The 20,416-nt window shown below is 37.1% G+C and overlaps 2 protein-coding genes and 1 non-coding gene across 6 annotated transcripts; 2 read left to right on the plus strand and 1 right to left on the minus strand.

Moving 5' to 3' along the window:
• Positions 1-1,766: 1,766 nt before the first annotated feature.
• Positions 1,767-3,652, plus strand: LOC149379211 (Ribosomal L18p/L5e family protein). 4 transcript variants are annotated; one of them, XM_089603186.1, is made up of 4 exons: positions 1,767-1,835; positions 2,335-2,408; positions 2,616-2,939; positions 3,117-3,652. In XM_089603186.1, the coding sequence occupies exons 3-4, from the start codon at positions 2,635-2,637 to the stop codon at positions 3,361-3,363; spliced, it is 552 nt and encodes a 183-aa protein (XP_089459312.1). In that variant the 5' UTR covers positions 1,767-1,835; positions 2,335-2,408; positions 2,616-2,634; the 3' UTR covers positions 3,364-3,652. The 4 variants fall into 4 exon arrangements, with proteins under 4 accessions (XP_089459312.1, XP_089459313.1, XP_089459309.1 ...); XM_089603187.1 differs by having other exon boundaries at positions 1,809-1,919; XM_089603183.1 differs by lacking the exon at positions 1,767-1,835 and adding an exon at positions 1,933-2,249.
• On the plus strand, positions 2,056-2,128 carry TRNAR-CCG (transfer RNA arginine (anticodon CCG)). The gene has a single exon. It is a non-coding gene; the product is annotated as a tRNA-Arg (tRNA).
• Positions 3,653-13,822: 10,170 nt separating the features above from the next.
• LOC149379213 (RNA-binding (RRM/RBD/RNP motifs) family protein) lies at positions 13,823-15,979 on the minus strand. Its single transcript, XM_089602351.1, has 8 exons — positions 15,787-15,979; positions 15,578-15,692; positions 15,445-15,500; positions 14,825-14,872; positions 14,628-14,725; positions 14,452-14,521; positions 14,255-14,365; positions 13,823-14,154 (listed from the first exon to the last, which is right to left on the minus strand). The coding sequence occupies exons 1-8, from the start codon at positions 15,835-15,837 to the stop codon at positions 14,110-14,112; spliced, it is 594 nt and encodes a 197-aa protein (XP_089458477.1). The 5' UTR covers positions 15,838-15,979; the 3' UTR covers positions 13,823-14,109.
• Between the last annotated feature and the right edge of the window lie 4,437 nt (positions 15,980-20,416).

Raw genomic sequence — 20,416 nt, forward strand, 5'->3', positions numbered from 1 at the left:
TGGCTGCATAGTCATCTTAAACATTAGCAATTTGGTTTTAGCCAACCTTTCGTTAATGTCCCGTAAATAGCTATCTTGCTTACGTGGCAGCTTATTAATTGAATTAGTTGTACATTTTTGCCCTTAAGCTATTTTAATTAGGCAGTTTTTTTTTAATTCCGAATCAAATATTGAAACCGAATAGGGAAGTTTTCAAATTTGAAATTTGAATTTTCCAGCAGATTTGGAAAGTTCTCAGCCCATTAATTGTTATGTATTTGGAAATTTTAGTGTTGACTTTAGGTAATTAGTTTCTATTTTCGTTGCAATTCATTATGGATAAAATCTGTAAATATATTCTTCATTTATTGATATTATTTTGTCTTCCATATATTCATAATTTCCAGAATTTTCGTGCCCAAAATATTTATTTACACGAATATACTGTAAATATGCTACGTATTTACAATGAATATACTGTAAATAAGCTTCGTATTTACAATGAATATACTGTAAATAAGCTTCGTATTTACACGAATATACTGTAACTGTAACCACTCGGCCAAAACTCAAAATCAAAGACACGGCCAAACACTTTCATGAAGCCACAACCCACATTCAATGTACAATTTCGAGCATCCAATCATATTAATCAGCCATAATCAAGCATCAAAGAACATCAAAACCACGGAATTCCTCTTGAGAACTCAAACCCCCAAATCAATCTTCAATACCCTAATTTTCGAAATCAATTCGAGTAAACAAAACCTCACATTGTTTCTGGTAGAATTGAACTCTCCAGCGCCCTTCCACCTATTCTCCGGTGTCTCTTCATCGGCGGCGCGCTCGGCGGCTCGCGGGATGGCGCGCGCGAGGAAGAGAAGCTCGGGCTCGGGCTGGTGATGGTGGCCGTGCACAGAAGAGAAGAAGGAGAAGAAGACGGCGGCGCTCGGTCTCAGCGGGATGGCGCGCGCAAGGAAGAGAAGCTCATGCTCGGGCTGTATCTGGTGGCCGCGCGCAGAAGAGAAGAAGGAGAAGAAGACGATGTTTGGTCCGAGCGCCGATGAAGAAGGTTTTTCGCTGAAGAAACCAGAGCACGCGAATAATTTTTTTGGGTTTTCAAATTGGGGATTTCGTGTTTGACATTTATGTTTGTGTGAGAGAGAAGATAGCATGTGAGAGAGAAGATTGCGTGAATCAATGATATTAATTACGGAGCTTTATGATGTTCCTCAATAATCGCGGCAGTTATTATCCTAATATATTGATTTATATGAATTTATTTTAAGGAGGTTAAGAGCGGGAACGGTTGAGAGGTTATTTTGGTATTTTGTTCTTTGTAAATAAATGGGTATTAAAACGAATTTAACCAAATGTTAGTCAAAACTAAAACAGTCTAAACTGGGAGGTTATTTAGCTATATAACCCATTTTATAATGGTAATATTCTCATTATTATAATTTATAGGAGTTTTCTAATTGATTTATTTGTCCTCTAAACGGTATTTTACTAATCGATCTAAAATTCAAAACTCTGTAGCAAATAAATGGCATATACTAATTCTATAAAATATGATATTATATGTTTTTTTATTATTATTTAAGATTGATGTTTCACTTTATTTTATCCATGGTTTAAAATGAAGCTGCACTAGCTAGATCAATTTGATCGAACATGAGGGGTATTTTTGTGATTTCAATAATTTTTTATTAACCCAGCCCACCAATAATAAAGGGCGTAAAACTAAAGCTTGTAGGGCCTAAAGTCAATAACATTTGTTGTTTTTTAGGACTCTTTGGCATCAAGAACTGGTCATTAGGTTTTTTTTTTCTTTTTGTCTGTGATCAACCCACAAGGTACTTGATCTCAACTATTTTTTACTTCTTCATCTTCTTCTGATTTCGTCGACACATATTGCTCTTCATTTGCGATATAGAAATGTAGGTTTTTCTTCTTCTTCTTTTTCTTCATATTGATTTTAATTTTACGTTTTGGGGTTTGTTTGTCTTCATCGATCGAAGCTGGGCACAATCATAGTGTATGTTATTTTTTGTAAAACACTAGTGCATAATATGCGATCGCATAGCGAAGTGGATATCGCGTTAGACTCCGAATCTAAAGGCCGTGGGTTCAAATCCCACTGCGATCACTGTAATTTTTATTTTTTTTCTAACGTACATTCACTTCAAAGTTCAAACTATTTTGCTTTCTTTTATTAAACATTTGGTTTCGATAGCTAAAAATGGACACTGCATTGGGTATCAAACGTGGTATGTGTGTTCTATGTTTCCCTTGCTCTCGTTTATTCTCTAAGACTCAAGACACATTTTCTCACTGTTTTATTTTTCCCCTCAGCTTGACCTCTCTATTATTAACATCAAGTTCTACTCGGAATCCAAGCTAGAGTTCAAGTTCGACTAGGCCACTTGGTAAGTTTTCCATTCTTGTTAAAGCACCGCGCTTTGTGTTCGTAAGTTCAGTATTTGACAAAAGTAATCGCCTCTCTGTGGGTGTTGCATGTGCTTTGATCATCTGTTTGAAATCTGAAAAAAGAAAAATATATGCTCTTGCTTCGCCTGCCACCTGTTCGACGTAATGCCTCAGTGAGCTGAAACTCTTTTTCTTTTCTGTTTCAGGTACATTACAGCTCATAAAATGCTGAAGCGGGTTCTTCAACCGATTACCCATCCTCACGGAGCGGACAAGTTTAGTAATCGGAGCTGGTTGTGCAGTTTCTACAGCAAAAAGGCGTTCGAATCTCCTCCTCGGAGCTTCTTCGGGGTGGAAGACTACGTGGACGACAACAACGGTCGGCCGTACACGTACATGAAGGGAAAGAAGCCGAAGAACCCGGAGCTGAAGACCACGTCGTTCAAGAGGCGCACCGACGCGTTCATGGTGCCCTACACGCTCGACGTCCTCATCTCCAAGCGCTTCGTCACCGCCTCCCTGACCCACAGGTAAATGTGGGAAAAATGGTCAAACCTTTAACCATTTTGAACGTTTTAACGGTTAACCACTAACCCGTTCAGAATGGTTAAAGATTTGACCGGCTAACCGTGGTTTTTAGAACGGTTCAACCAATTAACCGTTAGTTTCAAAATGAACTAGTCAAAATGCCCACTATTTACCCACAGGGTGACGAGCCGCCAGGTGGCGGTGGCGGGGACCAATTCCAAGGACGTGAAGGCGGCGCTGGCCTCGCGCTGCGACATCCCCGCGTGCCTTGCGGTGGGGCGCATCCTAGCGGAGCGCGCCCGCGAGGCCGACGTCTACACCGCGTCCTATACCCCCCGCGACCGGGACCGCTTCGAGGGCAAGATCAGGGCCGTCGTTCAGTCCATCATCGACCACGGCATCGACATCAAGGTCCATCTCGATTGAAAACGACCTCGTGTTCTAACGACTTTGTTTGGAATTGGATTCACACATACTACTAGTTAAAAAAAGGCTTCTCTTTGGACGTTATTCTGTGCTATTCTTTGAAATTTCCATATCCTTCTTTTCATTTTATTAGAATGAAAATTAGATCACGACGAATTGTTCGCAAAAAGTATCCCCGGATTTATACCTTCCGCATCGAGCATTTGTCGTAGATTGTTAAAGTCATGTCCTTCGGTTCAATATTGAATCGCAGACCATTTAAACAGGTAAAATGGGTTAGTGAAATATTGAGACCGTACCCGACCAGATACGAAAATTAACAGACTTCGACTGAATTATTTGACCAATCTGGTCCGATTTTAAACTGCTTTGAATATATATATATATATATATATATATATATATATATATATATATATATATATATATATTTTACATTTCACGTTTAACTGGAATAATAACTAAAAAAATTATCTTAAATATCAACATAAAAATGCAATCAATTAACATCAAATCAAATTGTTAAGGTTTAATGCCTCAATAAAAAGAGAAATTCAAGCTTGGTCTAGCGGTAATCCCACACTCACCTCGACGGAGAGGTCATGGGTTCAAGCCCCCATGGGATGCAGAAATGCATGCTCCCCTAGTATTTATTCTAATAAATATGTAATCTTAGCCAATAGTACTATGTAATCTTGGCCGTTAGTGTCACCACTGCTAATATATCATGTAATCCTGGCCGATGGTGCCCCTACTCAAAAAAAAAAAAAAAAAAAAAAAAAAAAGAGAAATTCAACAACTGAAAATACATAACTTGTGTGGTCTGGTCTTAATGGGTTATAAAAGAGAAATTTCTTTAATTGGGCTTAATAAGCCATTAAATATCAAGATTAGACCTTAATGTTTAAAAATATCTAAATATGGACTTTTGTACAAAAAATGGACAAAAATGCCCCTGTGACTTATATTATCACGCTCATTTGAACCGAGACCTCACTTTTCCCTCTCACTCTCACTTTATCACTCGCTCAAATTTCTCATCCAAAAAAATTTCTCGTACGATATCATACGAGTCAATACGACCCTGTACGAGTCATTACGATGGCGTACGATACACAAGCTTCAATCTCCGGCGGCGGTGATGCTCAGAAATCCCGAGCTCTCAAAACGTTGAAAAAGGTGAGTTTTTCAACTAATTTCTTGTTAAATCTCATCAAAAATAGTCAGAATAGATATTAGGACTTAAGATTTATCTGATTTGTGGTTATTTGAGTTGTTTTTGATCGGATTTAGAAAGTTAGGGTTAAAAATTGGGGGCCAGTGTACGATGAAAATCATGCATCGTACGATGCTGTACGATGTCGTACGATGAAATTCATAGCGTTGTACGATGCGATACGATGGTGTACGATGGGTTTATGTTTTTTTTTTAAAATAAGTGTCGTATGATGCTGTACGATGTTGTACGATACTATACGATGATTTTAAAAAAAAATTAAATTTTTTGTTTTACGATGTTGTACGATAGATTTTAAAAAAAATTGAATTTTTTTGTTATACGATGCTATACGAGTCTGTACGATGCCATACGATGAATTGTGTTTCTAACCTAATTTTGTTGTTTTTTTAGGACAATTTGAACTACATATACAACGTCTCATTCCCAGGGCGTATCACCTACGGTGGGACGGGGATCTTGAAGCTGGTACGGAGGAGATTCGATGAGCTCGGGATAAAAGAACGAATCCTCGGGACTCCGTTCGAGCAATTTTTTACGGAGAGCGAGCTTGGTTTCTCACCGGTGCTCGTACATACTCTCATTCAGAAGAAGATCGAGGCGACGGTACGGGGGGAGATACCTTTTGGTATCGGAGGCAAACGAGTACGATTTGGACGCCTCGAGTACGCACACGTCTCGGGGATGAGCTATGAAGACGGTCCGACCAAAGCCGAACAAGACGAGCGAAACAACGATCGATTGATCATGGACCACTTGAACGGCGTTGTCGGAAGCAAGCTGAGCGCGTTGATCAACGCGTTCACCATATGTCAAAGCCATGACGATGCATTCAAGTTCGGGCTGCTCGTATTCGTCTATGGGTATCTTCTGGTGCAGCCGGCCAACAAAGCCATCGAAGAAAGGTGGCAGAAATTTCTATACATCGTTCAAGACCTCCCCTTCTTCTTCAAGATGCCTTGGGGAAATTTGAGTTGGGCGGAGACGTATTCCAGCCTCTCGGTGAACCTAAGGCGTTATCACGAGACGCTGCAAAAGAAGTTGAAGGACAAGCCGGACGTGGCACAGAAAGAGGCCAAGTACACATTGACGGGTAATCTCCATACCCTTCATTACTGAGCATACGAGGCTATCCCAGAGATCGGGGTTAGGTTCGGGTCGAACCAGGGGATTCGTGTGCCCAGGATGCACTCGTGGTCTAGTAATGTGGTCATAATGGGCAAAGACATCGAGGTCGTCCTGAATAAAAAAACGGTAACTTTTTATTATTTAACGTTTATTAATGTATTTTACATTATTTTGGAATATTGGTAACGTTTATTAATGTATTGTAGGTGGGTGTTCTTCAAATGCTGAGACCAAGGGCACCAGAGAAAGAATTTTTCACTCTCCTCGAGACACAGACGAACAAATGTCTGTATCCCATAGACGTCGAGGGAGAAGATGCGACAGAGCCGCGAGATATCGAAGAAGAAATAGATCGAGTCGCGACTGTTGCAGAAGATGCCAGCATCGGAGACTCCGACGACGAACACGTGTCAGACACTCTCGGTGTTGGACTTGGTAGTCCGACCACTCCCGCAATGGGATCGAGGCCCACACCGACCACTCCCGCAATGGGATCGAGGCCCACACCGATCTCTCGCGCCGACATTCCCGAGCCCTTTGTCATAACACGGGAAATGTGGGAAGAAATGTGAGCTTCCCAAGAACAACTGCGAGCATCCCAAGAACAAATGCTGCAGTCACAAGGGATAGTCTTACGTGCTCTTAGCACGACCGGCCGTAGAGTTGAGCGCATCAGGGATAACCAGGTTAGATTTAAATCAAGTTATATTTAAATCAATTTAACGTTTTAGAGTTGAGTTTAAATTTTATTTAACGTTTTAGAGTTAAGTTTAAATTTTATTTTATTTTTAGTTTTTGTGACAATTTAACATAACGGTTTAGGGTTACCCTTAAATTTAATTTAACGTTTTAGAGTTAAGTTTAAATTTTATTTTATTTTTAGTTTTTGTGACAATTTAACTTAACGGTTTAGGGTTACCCTTAAATTTAATTTAACATTTTAGAGTTAAGTTTAAATTTTATTTTATTTTTAGTTTTTGTGACAATTTAACTTAACGGTTTAGGGTTACCCTTAAATTTAATTTAACGTTTTAGAGTTAAGTTTAAATTTTATTTAACATTTTAGAGTTAAGTTTAAATATCATTTTAGTTTAAATTTAATTTAACGTTTTAGAGTTAAGTTTAAATTTAATTCAACTTTAAATATCATTTTATTTTATTTTTAGTTTTTGTGACAAGTTTAAATTTCGTGACATATTTTGTTACTTTGACTTGCAGCTTGACATATGGAAGAGGCTGAACATTTTGTTCGAGGAACATACGGGCTTGCCTGGGGGTGAGATTTCCACGACCCAAGCTGATGGTCGTCGTAAACGCCGCCGGACCCCTCCTCCTCCTCCTCCTCCTCCGGCTGGTCAAAAACCGGCGTCTTCATCGCACGACCCGTCTTCTTCGCATCGCGAGTCATCGAAGAAGCCGTCTTCGGAGATCAGGCCGGTGACTTCGTCCAGGTTGTCGACGTCTTCGTCGAGTCATCGTAGAGAAGACGTCATTCCGGATAAGCAACGCCCGCTCACAACTCCGCTTAAAATGAAAAGCCACAAGCCACAGCTTACTCCGCAACGTCCAGATCGGAAAGTGCGACAGAAGTCGTCGCGTTGGGCCGATTTCACTGATCCGACGAGGCCCAAGTATTCAGAAAAGCCGATCCCCAAGTTCAACCCATTGAAGGACGCGAAGCTAAAAGATTTTGATAATTTCGTTTAGTGGTTGCGGACAAAGAAGTGGGACGGCAAGTTCATGGAGTCTGCTCGCCTGAAGACGTGCGACGGAGACACGAATTTCTTTGACACGATATTGACAAAAACCAGATGGCTACATGATTCGGTACGTTATTTATTATATAATTTAACTTTCCCTATCAATTTAAAATAACGCTATATGTTTGTTATGTCTCAGCATATTGATGCTATAATTCACATGATTCGGGCTCGCCAACGAGCTCTCGACGGATATCGGCAAGACGTCCGAATCATGGATTGTCGGTGGGTCCAGCACGTGTACGGCCGATTCACAAAGGAAGAAGCGAACATCAAGAAGGGCATCGAGCAGGGAGCAGAGCCCGAACCCGTGGACAGGGACATGAGGGCAACTATTACCCCGATGACTGGGTATAGGGACACCGATATTTTGCCTTGGGATGGTGCTCGCGAGATCCTGTTCGTCGTGAACTTCAAGAACCTTCATTGGTTCACATTTCGGATCGACATCGAGGCCTGGACCATTACCGTCCTTTATTGCCAAAAAGATCTCATGCAGTAGTTGAATAATCAAAAGGACCTCACTGAGATGATCGAGGTACGTAAAATGTTATGTTATTCACAATTATTACCTTAGAGCAAAAATTAATTAAATTATAAGGGTTACTTAACATTGTTAAAATGTTTATTATTCAGACTTGGACTCGAGCATTTGCTAGGATTGTGGCCATAGGTGGTTTCTTCAAGAACCATCCCCACTCTTACCGGGAGAGTGAGCAGGATGAAATTAAGTTCACTAACCTGACGTGGCTCGTCGATGACAATGTCCCACAATGTGCATACAGGTAAACATGTTTACATTTTTTTGTTACAATTATTTTATGAAAAGTTATTTTACAAGTTTGTTTATTTTTTGACAAGATTTTTTACAAGTTATTTTAAAAAAGTTTTTTTGACTAGTTAATTGAACTTTTTTTGACAAATTTTAAACAATTATGTTTTTATTGACAAGTTATTTTAGAAGTTTTTTTTTGTTTTTTCCAAGTTATATCATAATTCAAATTTTTATGAAAAATTATTTTACAAGTTGTTTATTTTTACAAGTTCTTTTAAAAAAAGTTTTTTTGACTAGTTAATTGAACTTTTTTTGACAAGTTTTAAACAATTATGTTTTTATTGACAAGTTATTTTAGAAGTTTGTTTTTTTTTTCCAAGTTATATCATAATTCAACTTTTTATGAATAGTTATTTTACAAGTTTGTTTATTTTTACAAGTTCTTTTAAAAAAGTTTTTTTGACTAGTTAATTAAACTTTTTTTTGACAAGTTTTAAACAATTATGTTTTTATTGACAATTATATCACAATTATGTTTTACAAGTTCTTTTAAAAAAAGTTTTTTTGACTAGTTAATTGAACTTTTTTTGACAAGTTTTAAACAATTATGTTTTTATTGCAAGTTATTTTAGAAGTTTGTTTTTTTTTTCCAAGTTATATCATAATTCAACTTTTTATGAATAGTTATTTTACAAGTTTGTTTATTTTTACAAGTTCTTTTAAAAAAGTTTTTTTGACTAGTTAATTAAACTTTTTTATGACAAGTTTTAAACAATTATGTTTTTATTGACAAGTTATTTTAGAAGTTTTTTTTTTTTTTTTACAAGTTATATCATAATTCAACTTTTTATGAAAAGTTATTTTACAAGTTTGTTTATTTTTACAAGTTCTTTTAAAAAAGTTTTTTTGACTAGTTAATTGAACTTTTTTTGACAAGTTTTAAACAATTATGTTTTTATTGACAAGTTATTTTAGAAGTTTGTTTTTTTTTTTACAAGTTATATCATAATTCAACTTTTTATGAAAAGTTATTTTACAAGTTTGTTTATTTTTACAAGTTCTTTTAAAAAAGTTTTTTTGACTAGTTAATTGAACTTTTTTTTGACAAGTTTTAAACAATTATGTTTTTATTGACAAGTTATTTTAGAAGTTTTTTTTTTTTTTCCAAGTTATATCATAATTCAACTTTTTATGAAAAGTTATTTTACAAGTTTGTTTATTTTTACAAGTTCTTTTAAAAAAGTTTTTTTGACTAGTTAATTGAACTTTTTTTTGACAAGTTTTAAACAATTATGTTTTTATTGACAAACTCTTTTACTTATTTTTGTGTTGTAGCGGTGATTGCGGGATGTTCGCAGTGAAGTATATCGAGCACATAGTACTAAACGAATCATTTGACACTCTTCAAAGTGTCAATATGAGAACGTTCAGGAAGAAATGGTGCGTGGACTTATTCTACAACCACCTTATCCCGTGATTTTGTATTTTCGGATGTTTTTTTTTTGTATCTTTTTGGTTTTGTATGTAATAGTACCTTATAAACATATTATCGAGATGGTTTGTTGACTATTGAATTTGACCTGCCATCCATTTTTTTTTATTTTCCGGGAGTTGGTAATAATAAGAAATAGACATTTCTTCTCCAAATCATCATTCACTATACAAAGACTATATCAATATTAAATGAAAGCCCTTCACACGAGGTATATTATATAAGTTTATTGTATCAATAATTAACCTACGTTTATACTATAATGATTTATGTTTATTGTATCAGTTTCTTTGATGGTATCACTGCAACATAAATATGAATTAGACATTTCACTCATTTTTTTTGTATCCAGTGACACGTTTTAATGAATATTCATTCGGAGGAGAATTTTAACACTCAAATTTATTTTTCCTTCGATAATACTACACCATATTATTATTATGAGGAAAGAAATTAAAGTAGAAGTGTCAAACAAAAGAAATTAAAAATAAACGTTAAAGTTTTAAACTTAAAAATAAAAATAACACCACGTCTAAAGTTTTAATCCCTCCAAGTGCATGTTTTTCTGTTATGTCCCCTACCACCACATTTCCCGCATTTTCGCTGGACAACAATCTTTTCGCCTTGAGATGGGTATCGATTAATTCTTCTTCTTCCTTGTTTACTTTTCTTCGGTCGACCGGCTTGCTTCTTTTCAACGGGTTCCGAAACTTTCATGTTTTTTATCTCATCCGGGACATCCCATTGATCTTCATTGCCAACCGGATATATGGCTTCCTTGTACATCTCAATCCACGTCTCCTTCAAATAAAAGTCACTGCATAACGAGTACACGTCCACACTTCGATGTTGGGCTGCTGCGATAGAATGCTCGCACGGGATATTCAATTGTTGTGGTAGTCCGCAAGTGCATGTCTTCGCCATAAGGTCTACATCGAAATTACCTCTTGCGTCTTTGACATGACATTCATATAGACCAAGCCCGTACGCATCGACGAACTGTGCCCTATTATTTAGCTGTGCGAGATCATTTTGTCACGTTGGTGTCAATTTTGTGTTCAACTTGTTCGCTATCTCTTCTCGTTCAAAAAACCAAGTTTGGAGTGTGAATCGAATAAACTCGAGCAACGTCGTAATGGGAAACGTCCTAGCATTCCTTGTTTTGTTGTTGAAGTTTTCTGCGTTGTTGCTCGTCATTAGGTCGTACCTATATAAAACATACTTGATTTATATAATCAACGACATAAAAAATTCAGTACAACAGAAGTTCTAGACTTTTACCGTTTTCCAGGAAAGAAAGCTCTGGCCCACCGATCGACACCAACTTCTTCGAGATACTTTGCCATCTCGACATCCTTACGTCTCAACTGTCTAAAATTAGCTTCGAATGCCGTTTTACTGAAGGCGTAAGCCGCATCGTAAAGTTCAAAGCGACAATGGTCTGTCTTGAACTTGTGTTGGACATTCAGTTGTAAATGATGGTAACATGCTCCGTGAGGGATACCAGGAAACACAACATCGACACCGTGTATGATGCTAACGTGGCGATCGGATATGAACGCCAAATTAGGTACGTCTTCACCGATAGCTTCTCGTAATTTTCTCAAAAACCAAATCCAAGAAGCATGACACTCGCTATCTACAACTCCAAATGCAAGTGGATATAATTGTGAATTCGCATCCATTGCAATTGCGCAAAGCAACTGTCTCCCGTATTTTGTCTTCAGAAATGCACCGTCCAATGCTATGACCGGCCGACATGCTTTGAAGCCTCTGCGACACGCCCCAATGGAAAAGAAAGCATACTTGAATTTGTCACCATCTTGCACAAAGTCTGTTAACGTTCCAGGATTCTTTTGCTTCAACATGTACAGCCAAGACGGTAACTTCTAGTACGATTGTTCCGGCGTACCCCGCACGTACCCAATAGCTTTCTCTCTGAATCTCCAAGCTTTCAAATACGATATGTTCACACCCCATCTTGTCTTCACTTCTTCCCTGACGTTATGCGCCGAATACTCCGCCATAGAGTTAATTGAGTACTTGTCTTTAAATACGTGACCGATGACCCATGGTGCCGCTCCTCGATGGCCTTCTGTTCGAACAACACGCCCACATGAGTGTTTACCCTCGTACGTCGTAATCTCCCACATCTCAGACCACTGCACGACACCCCTCAACCTCCATGTACATCTCTCGTCTTTGCATAGAACATACCATCTCTTTTTCGAAGAAGATTTCACTCTAAATTCGAAATTATGTTTCAACGCGTACAAGTGGATATGTTTCTTCAGTTCATGCTTGTTTTCAAATTGCTGCCCAATATATATTTCTTCTGAGCTACCTGTTAGTTTCAAAGGTTAGTTAAACAATAGTTGGTTTCATATTATACTTGAATCTCATTTGAATCCACTTAAATTACCCGTAGAAGAATGACTTGGATAATGACTCGGGTTTTCCTTCACAACATCATCGGCGCTGAACTCGGGTGCTTTCCATGAATAAGGAACGATAGGTGATCTGATCATCGGAGGCTCACGCTGGCATTGACCCGATGGTTCACAATGACCCGTTGGTACCGTAAACGTTTCCACAAATTCTTCATATTCTTCGGGATTGGCGAATTCTTCAAATTCTTCACCTCTACCATTGTTATCTCCGTCACTATTCTCTTCATCACCATCGCTACCTTCGTTTTCATCACCTTCGCCACCTTCGTTTTCATCACCTTCGCCATCTTCGTATTCATCACCATTGTGTCCATCATATTCGTCACTGTTGTGATTACAATCTCTATCACGCCTGTATACTTCGTCACCGTTTTCGGCACCCTTGTACTCGTTAAACAAGTCATCGCCACAGCCACCGTCTTTGTTTTCAATTATAGGATCATTTTGTCGATCCTCGATAACAAGAGTATTCCGTCTCTTCTTCGGTTCATTGCGAGACACCATTCCAACTTCCACATCTTTCCCTTTACATACTCCTCGATACGCAATAGGTGCAATGATCTGTTTCGGTACCAAACTTACACAAAGTGGAAATCTATTACGATATTTGTGCTTCATAAAATGCGAAACATCACCATTGTCCTTCAATACGGTAGGACCCAGCGGAATTGTACCGACTGTGTATGGGACTTCGAGTTTTAAGTCGAACGCGAATCTGTCTAACTCGAACTTCTCGTATAACAAATCTACTAACTTCGTGTACGTTACCTCTTTCGGAACTACGAATGCACGAAATTCTGCATTGGTGAAAACCCATTGGTGTCATTCCTTCTCCCAAGTGCCGTTAATCATGACAAAAACTGCAAAAAACAGTCAAACTATGCAAAATTAGCTTCTATATCGTACAGCATCGTACAGAATCGTACAACATCGTACAGAGATGCATCGTACAACATCGTACAGAATCGTACAGCATCGTACAGAACGCAATTTTTTTTTTTAAATTTCATCGTACAAAAAGTTAAATTTCATCCTACCACATCGTATACCATTGTACAAACAAGTTAAACCCAGATTTTGGACTTTGTTTTCAGATCTGATCGATTTTTTTTGCTACATTCTATCATATACAATCATAAACTTTGTAAAAATGATTAAGTTAGTAATCTTACCCATGATTCTTTTGAAACCCGCTTAAGTAGAGAGGATTTGAGTGTGATTGAAATGATAAAAATGAAGTGTGAGAAATGTATAGGGTTCAGAGGGGTATTTTTGTCCGATTTTGAGTCAAAAGTCCATATTTAGATATTTTTAAACATTAAGGTCTAATCTTGGTATTTAATGGCTTATTAAGCCCAATTAATGAAATTTCTCTTATAAAATGAGAATATGTAACATCACAAGTTATATCTATATGGCTTTATTATTATTTAAAAAATTTAGTAGATTCATTTTGTTGACAGTTAGCAAAATTCAAATTAGTCGATAGAAGTTGGGGGTATATTATTTCAATAGAACTCGTGGGAGAGTAGCTTTTAGCGATTATCATATTTGACATAAACAGTACACGTTTGTTGTGCTCGTACATGAAGATCAATCACTCACGAGTAACACAAATGACACAATTTAAGCATGATTATATTTGACAATTCTCATCAGAATTCCAAGCCAGAGAACAAAATTTCTTCACTATTTGTGCTAATATTCTACAGCCCCCGTCAACCTATTAAAAATCAAAACAGGATTACAATAACGCAAAAGAAATCAACAGTCACAAAGAGCTGGCAAATTCTGTTCTAACAGATCTACCCCGAAAGCTCGTGTCCGCTTTTACCCTCCAAAATAACCTGACATAATTTAATATATCAAGAATTCCATGGGTTTTGTAGTTGCATAACATCTTCTCACTCAAATCTGATCTTCTTTGGAATAGGTTTAACATTGCCGACCTATAAAACAGAGCACATACGTAAATTTACAGGGTCACACAGAAAATGCTGGTAAGCTGTGTCAAGTAAAGAAAACATTTGATACAATATATATACGTACAATTTCCGGGCATTCGTATTCGATACCAGCTGCAGCTATCCTCTTTTGGCGTTTTTCATTTTGCTTGATCACTTTATTCACCAACTTCTGGTGTTCTTCTAATGTTTTTTCCTGCGCAAGTTCAACACTGAATCATTATCCATATAAAATTGACATTACGATCTGCACAAGTTAATTTTCATGTCCGTAAAGAATACCTTGTCAAGCCTCTTGCGCTCAACTCTAACCATGTCCACGGGCTTGCGCCGGTAATTGAAACCTTTCCACCTATAAGTCACGAAAATACAAGGTGATTCCGCAGGTTAAAAATCTGACTCTGAAGTCTGAACTTCTTTTAACATCACTATCCTATGATAATTGATGGGTCACTCACATGTTCTGGTGAATACGGTCTTTAGGTACAAGGTGAACTTGCAAAAGGTGTTCAAACAACAAATAGTTATTCATTGTATCAGCGACAACTTTTGCTACCTAAAACAAATTTTTTTAAAAAATGGGTAAGCACCGAGGACCATGGTAGATGAAACAAGATTAATGTGAACTGAAATGGATATAGGATAGAATAACTACCCCAGGATCTTGGAACTCAATGAAACCATAATGCTTTGACTTTCCCGTCTGTTTAAACAAAATTGGAAATCAAGAGTTAACGGAAACAGATAAAAGGTCGATGATATTAGAAACGCCAAATAATACCATTTAACAGTCAGTTAGCAAAACTTCTCTGAACACACGATTAGAAAAACGATTCAATTTAACTCCTCACATTATTCGACAAAGACAAAGCTGCGAGATAACAGCTATTCTAATACGTACAGCTATATAACTCATTTCAATATTATCCATCCTAACCAGACACATACTTCGACATTCTTTCTCAAATAATTGCTTCTGTTAGCTTGTGAAAGCAAAACATCAACCAAAAAATAAGCATTTGTCGAAACTGAAAAGTGCGAGCTACGTATACGACATCACGATTCCAGTCCAATAGTACTCCCTATGAGATAATATAACGTAATTACCTAAACAAAAAAATGGATGTTTATGTAAGGAAGATGAAAAATTTAGGATCGAGAAAAGTCGAAAAAAATATGGTAGACAACATTAGGCATAGCCATAAACTAATGACAAATACAAACGCAATAATAAAGCACAAAACCACATGACAGAGTCGAGTCTAAAAACTAAACCTTCTTATTCCTTGCAATCCTCATTCTTTTTATATCGCCAAATTGTACGAAGAAACCTGCAAATCCATGAATACAACTCAATTCGGTTCTCGCAAAGCAAAAAACCAAAATATTTTTTTTTTTTTTTTTTTACCTTCCATCTCTTTCTCATAGAATCCGTGAGGAATTCTACCAACGTACACAACATTAGAACCTTCGTCAGTTGTCTGTTCCACTGCAAGCTTCTTCCCTGGACCTCCCGCTAATGGCTGTCGCAAAAATGACATGACCAGACTTGATGTCAAAACAATATTCCCAGAGAAAATCAATTCAACAATGGAACCCTAGCTAAACAAAACTAACCAAGTAATCGGTAGCTTCCTTGCCAGCCGATTTCCTCGTCTTCGCTCCCATATCGGGTCTGAACTCTGAATGAATGAAGCTCCAAGACGATAAACGGAAACGAAAGAGAGAAGAGTTGAGAGATGTCAAAAGAATTCTCTCTGAACAAATCAAGTTAGGGTTTAAGCGTCCAGATGCTTCGTTGGGCTAGTTTTTGGGCCTATATGGGCGTGAGGGTCAGAGATGTATGGAGCCGATTTATTTAAGGGAAAACTTACAAGACTAGCGTTTTTTTTTAAGTGTAACCTTTGTTTTAATCAAGTATTTAAATGCCGTTTTTGTTGCCGTTTCTAGTCTCCTGATTTACGAAAATTCGACACGCCGAATGAAAATGAACAAAAAAATGTGGAAAAAGGAAAATAAAATGTCGTTTTCGGTGAAAAACCGACGCGTCGACGATAAACCAAACAGAAAAAATGTGGCATAATATATTAAAAATATACATATAAATTTATATATATATTAAATTTTAAATTTGTAAAATATATGATACTTAATATATAATATATGTATGATATTTATTTTAAAAGTTTATGAAAATATATATATTATATCTTTAAAAGTTTAATTAGATGTATGTCTAATATATTTATTTTTTGGCAAAATATATATATTCATTTACTCTATATATATATATATATATATATATATGTATATATATATATATACTCTATATATATATATATGTATATATACATGTATTTAAGAGAAATGTTTAAAAAAATGCAATAACTATACTTTAAAAGGTTGCTAGAATAATATACGTAATACAAATATACATATATATATATATATATATATATATATATATATATATATATATATACACTTAAAACCTTACTTTGTTCTTATTATTGAACGTTGAATAAATCCATGACATTGACACTGTGTATATAAATCTAATGTTGTGGGGCACAAAATACTGCTACTTGCTTGCTACAAGCATCAGAATTAAAAAAAAAAAAAAAAATCAGTTTTAAATGCCGAATAAATGGGGCACTAATAGTAATAATAACACAATTAATTGCGAAATTTATGGCAGTATTTTGTGGGCCACTGTCTATGAAATATATATATATATATACTTAAAAGTTTTTTTTTTTTTTTTTTTGAAAATAAAAGGATTTCCATTAGAATGAGTAAAATACCCACAAATACAGGAAAATTACATCTTAGTACACGGAACACAACAGACTTAAGTCGAAGTGAATCTAACACTAAGTTCAGATAATCGCGCAATTTTGTGCATGCTTCCGGTAAAAGGAAGAACAACGAGCACATGAGAAATCGAGCACACGTATGGCTCTTTCATAATATCCATAACGGATGATGGATAAATCCAATCAACCTCGGTACGGTGACCGACAAGAAGATGATTCTTCAACCTGCATAGAGAAAACTCTAACAGGAAATCAATAACGGAAGAGGGGACGACGGCTAATCCGCCTCCATAATAAACCAAATCAAGGAAATCATACCAATAAAATAAAAGGTTCACACGCAGACTAAAACTGAATCTAAAGAGAAAATATAACATCTGGTTTCGACACACGAGAGCCAACACCGCTACGATGGGAGGATGATGACCACGAAGAGCCACGCCACACTGTTGTTGTCGATGAACCTCGCTGCACCACTGTCGTCGAGGAGCCGAGCACCTCTGCTGTCGTCGAGGCACAGAGTCGTGTTGCCGTGGCCGTGGGACGAACTGCACCACCGTCAATGGGGAGCGGAGCCACTTCGCCACCGGGGCTTCGAGGCGCACCACCCAAATGACGGTCCCGACGGACAGATCGAAGCTTTGGCTGTTGGGATCCACCACCAAGAGCACCCTCACAGCGGCGGCCAAGGAGCACAAGATCCGCACTCTCCACAGGCAGCAGAGATCCACCAGTATCCACCAACCCAGGGAAGACGACGACCCTTTAGACGACCTGGGGAACGGTGGGCGAGACGAGGACGGTGGCGGCGAATAGATCTGACCGGCGAAATAGATCTGAACCAGAACACAAATATAAAAACATATAGACTAAAGATAACAATTATAACACTAAACCTCCCCTCCCCCATAAAGAGACTCAAGTGTCTCAGGGGGAGGGAGGTTGTGTCAATCTCAAAGAGAAGTCTTTTTTTTTTAGGGTTTCTCGCAGAGAGAGAGTCGGCGCTCAAGACGAAGTTAACACCTAACTTTATATATACTTAAAAGTTAAAACCTTGCTTTTTTTTTTCAACGTTACAAATATATATATATATATATATCATATATAAACGTTGAATAACGTGTACACGTTGAATGATGTACTTGTCTTTTATATATATACATGTATTTAAAACGGCGATTGAATGTGGTGGGTCCCATATTCTTCTTCCCTCTCACCCTCTAACCACACCATTGTTGGTCTGCAAATCCATCAAAAAAAGCTTTAGATCTTGCAAAAAAAAAAAAGGCATGTCGACTTTCGTTTGTCCCGATTTTCTCCACTCGCCACTGACAAATTGTGGAAATCACCTTGCGCGCGTCCGAAAGTCGCCGAAAATCGCCGGTTCTAGTTGTCATCAACACATGATCCGAAAGTCGCCGATTGTGCTTCGTTTCGTCCGAATATCTATTATTGTCATCAGAAATGATTTAATTTTACTATTTATACGAGACAAAAACGACCGGCCATATAGGGTGGAAACGACATGTTGTTGTCGGCGAATTTCGAACGACATTTGCGGGAAAAACGATAATGTAGCTTTTTCGGCTGTTTACTGGGCGACACCGGCGCTGCCGCCAAAAGTCAGTGAAAGTCACCGGTATTTAAAACCCTGATTTTTAATTAAAAAAATTATTTCTTAAAAAATGTACATAATTTTTTAAAATAATCAACAAAGTTAAACATGGCAAATATACAGTTTCTTTAAGAGATTATCTTTCTTTAAACAATCAGACTCGAAACAGTACAAACATTTTAAAATAAATTTGTAATGACTGTTGGAAAACACTCTTTTTTTGCAATAAAAACATTAAACACGTTGTTTTTTAGATAAATTTTAAAAACACACTATTCGATGTAATTTCCCACCGACGTAAATACTATAAGAATTTCTCATAAAATTTGATGGAAAATATAACACTTATGAATGTTTGATGATATTCTTCCAAAATATTTCATACTTCAAACAAAACAATATGATATATGTTGATGCGAGAAATCACATCAAATCACATCAAAGTAGTCACGATAAATTTACGATTGAAGACGGGTCGATTTAGATTTATAGGATGGCTTCAATTCTCCGTAACAAGATCAAATTTGAACTTGGTGAATTGGAAATGAAACACGTAATTAAACAAATAAGAAAAGCAGACTATAAGATCATCTCGGGGCTATTTGTATTAGATCGCTCAGAACGGTACAAAGATGTGAATTTGATTACATAATAATAATGAAGTACGTGCCTTAAATGAGCTTAATTGTCATATATTTATAGTCTGGGAAGATGGGATTGTGAGCTCCGAACTGCTCGAGACACGTTGTGTGTCAGTTGAAACTCACGACTGCGTCTCAAGACGCCTGTCATTGGAGACTTATTCGTGTGAGAAGCGGTTGCGGATCGATCGGGATGACGAGCTTTGTATCTTCGAGTTTTCAGGAAACGGTTATCTCGAACTGACATTTGAATCTTTTGACGAATTGATGTATTATCTGAACCTGCTAATGATAATTATATGGGCATGAGTCCAATTAACTTGTACAAGGTCAAATCTATCTTTCATTAGATGAAGGACGAAGTCCAACATCAACAGTATCCATGGACCAATGAAATATTGAGAGGGTGAATCTCCTAAAAAAAAGTAGCGCCAATGAATCAAAAGAAATTTTTTTAGAACTTTTAGCGGAAACAATTCGTTATTGATTGATTAAAGTTCAAAGACATTTATTTACCAACATGCCTTTCCTCGCTAGACTCTGGAAATTGGGAATCTAATCACGACTCATTTTCCAAAGGAAACTTGGAACCTTAGAAGGGAACTGGAGTTTCAACTTGAATACGAGACCAAATTCAATCGATTTCACCGGCGTCAACCTGGCTATTGGAAGGTAACGGAAATTCCATTTCCAATAAGCCACATTTCATTGCTTATTGGAAATGACATTTCCATTAGGTATTTTGGTGCCTTCCATTGTTTATTGGAAATGGAAGTTCCGTTAAACTTAATGGAAATCCATATTTTCATTAACTTCCAATAAGAAATTAAAAAAAAAATAAAAAATCAATTCTTAAACAGCTAAAGTTTAAGTTACACAGTACACACACGCACAGTCTCAATATTTATCCCCAACGGTACAAATAACCTGCCCACCCTTCCAACACACACTCTGCCACTTCCACCACGTGTTGGAAGAGTTATTTCCGCATGATAGTCACATGGCAGACGGTAGTTCCGCGAGGTAGACTTCACGTGCGGAAGCCCATCCTTCCGTCTCTCTCCCGTCCAACAAGCCAGCATGACACCGGCGTAGATCTATTCACCGTTACACGAGCATTTGTTTGTACTTATATTTTTAATTTTATTTAGTTTGATATAATATATATATATATA

Source organism: Urtica dioica, chromosome 12 (assembly GCF_054948205.1).
Source record: "Urtica dioica subsp. dioica isolate 48M chromosome 12, U.dioica_male_clone48M_v1_H2, whole genome shotgun sequence".
Taxonomy (NCBI): Eukaryota; Viridiplantae; Streptophyta; class Magnoliopsida; order Rosales; family Urticaceae; genus Urtica; species Urtica dioica.